The 2,486-nt window shown below is 42.5% G+C and overlaps 1 protein-coding gene across 1 annotated transcript in view; it reads left to right on the plus strand.

Moving 5' to 3' along the window:
- PPP1R3C (protein phosphatase 1, regulatory subunit 3C) overlaps positions 1–2,117 on the plus strand; it is a 2,363-nt gene extending 246 nt beyond the window's left edge. The window contains exon 2 of the mRNA XM_010140887.1: positions 1,172–2,117. Within this exon, the coding sequence (XP_010139189.1) occupies positions 1,173–2,117 (945 nt within the window). The 5' untranslated portion in view covers position 1,172. The remainder of the gene's footprint in view (positions 1–1,171) is intronic.
- Positions 2,118–2,486: the final 369 nt, after the last annotated feature.

A 2,486-nucleotide genomic window follows, 5' to 3' on the forward strand; every position in this document is an offset into this window, starting at 1 on the left:
CCCTATTAAAGTAAAGCAAAACTTGATTGATTTGGTGCTGGTACTCTCCTCGTCCTACTTAATATGGCAAATACTGCCACAATAAAATACAGCAAAGAGAAGTATTAAGAAGCCAACGCAGAGTTTGCAGTTTTTGGCAGGGCTTTGAAATACCAGCGCAAACCCTGAGAAGGAGAAAGCCGTTTATCTAAGTGACAAAGCAAATGCTCTGGCTTCCCATGACTCAACAAAACTCTATTTCCACCAAGGACTGCATCCACCTCTGAAGGGATGTGCTGCAGTTGAAGCCCCTTTTTGCAAGTATTCAAGCTAACTGGCTTTGAATGGGCTGTGTTCTTACATAGTAGTTGTGATTTTCATAATCTGAGAGGGATGGTTAAGTCTTTACAAATAAAGCTGTAGCATTCTTCTGAAATACTTGCAGTAACAAGTGAGAAAATAAAATGTGTCCCTCCCCGCTCTGTTTTCTTTTCCTATTAGCTCAGCAGTCAACATTAACAGTATAAAATAACTTTGTTACCTCGTCCTGGGTTTATAGCTCATAGGAAATATTTCCAGAGATGCTTTAGCATTTTTATTTATCTGAATTAAACAAAACCAGAGTACCTCACAAATGCAGCTATGGTTGTTCAGAGTCACAGTGTGGTGGTTCTGCATCAAGGTACATAACCTCCCACTGGATGCTCTGACGGGATGGGTGACTTGCTGAATATAGTGCTGTCTCTGCTCAGAGGTGGAGCAGCTGGTCCAGCTTGCTGGAATTTTAAGACCTGGCTCAGAATCTCAAAAAAAAAAAAAAAGAAGCTAAAGTGGATGAACACTTCCACTGTAACTGGATCTGTTTTACTGATTACTAGAATGTTCTTTTACATGTTTTCAAGGGAATGTGTTTAATTAGCTGTCACTACAATCTATTTTTCAGAGGTTTGGAAGAAAGGAATGAGTCTTATGTTTGAAGTGAAAGAGTTCAGAATTCACAAGAAATGCGTGAATAGTCTCACCCCAGTTCCTTAGCTTGAGCTGTCAATCTCAATTTAGGCTGCGTTATTTAAAGCCATGCAAAGACCGGGCCATGAATAGTTAAGACAGCAGATGAAACAAATATGCATTCTTAAGAAGGCTTTTACCTGATGTAACAAGTAATAATATCCTGTCTTTCTGCTGCTTTCAGAATGATACAGATCTTGGACCCAAGACCCTTGCCAGGCTCCATCATGCCCGTGGACATGGCCATGAGAATTTGCTTAGCCCATTCTCCACCGCTTAAGAGTTTTTTCAGTCCCCTTGAGGACTGTCAAAGAAGCAACTTTGTGAACAGATTAAAACCTCTCAGACCGTGTCTTCACGTGAAACGTGACTCTGAAGCTCAGCAGAGCAACTGGAACCACTCAACAGCACGAGCCAAGAAGCGAGTTGTGTTTGCAGACTCAAAGGGGCTGTCCCTGACAGCAATACACACCTTTTCCGAGTTCCAGGAGCACCCTGGGCAGGATCTTCAGTTTGACCTCTTAGGCATTGAAAACATAACATCTGGCTTAAAGCTACATGAGGAGAAAAACTTGATTCTGGGTTTTCCTCGACCCTCAGCTGACTACCTGGACTTCAGGAACCGCCTACAGAAGAACTTGGTCTGCCTGGAGAACTGCACCCTACAAGAGAAGGTGCTGTCAGGCACTGTGAAAGTAAAAAACATCAGCTTTGAAAAAAAGGTTCAGGTTCGAATTACCTTCGATACATGGAAGACCTACATGGACTTTGAGTGTGCATACATGAACAATGTTTACAGCGATTCTGAAAATGATACCTTCTCATTTACCATTGACTTCCCTCCTGCCATTTCCTCTGAAGAGAAGATAGAGTTTTGCATTTCTTACAAAAGTGCAGAACATACCTTCTGGGACAATAACGAGGGTCAGAACTATAAGATTCTCCACGCAGAGTGGAAGTCTGATGGCGTTGAGATACCATCTGCCAAGAAAGACTGTGTAGATCTTCAAACCCCAAGGAGAGGGCAAGACAGAGAGCCTGATCCTCTGGGCAGTCCAAGGCTGTCCAGCGGTCTCTTTCCCCAGTGGCAGAACTGGAGTCAGAATGAAAATTCATCACCATATTGGTGATCAATACTAGCAAGGAAGCATTCTTCCATTTAGCAGCAGATTAGTGTTAGCTTTCTGTTTCACATACTATGTGACAAAGTCACCTGGCAGGTCTCGTTGGCTGGCTGAACAAATCTAAATTCACTAGTCTGCAGGACTTGTCAAGCTTGTTAAACCGTATTATGCTACTGAAGTTCTTAGCCAAATGTTATCCTTGGAAGGAAAGTAAACCAAGATAAAACCTGTGCATATGCCACCTACTATAGAAATAGCATGCCCGTGTCTTACTTATACGCTGCTTTCTGCTGTAGACTCTTGTGAGTCACTAGGAGAGAGACTCCTCTTGTGAGGAAACATGGAAGGCGATGGTATTTTAGCAAGCTGTAGTAA

Source organism: Buceros rhinoceros, unplaced genomic scaffold (genome assembly GCF_000710305.1).
Source record: "Buceros rhinoceros silvestris isolate BGI_N320 unplaced genomic scaffold, ASM71030v1 scaffold45397, whole genome shotgun sequence".
In the NCBI taxonomy this organism is placed as follows: domain Eukaryota; kingdom Metazoa; phylum Chordata; class Aves; order Bucerotiformes; family Bucerotidae; genus Buceros; species Buceros rhinoceros.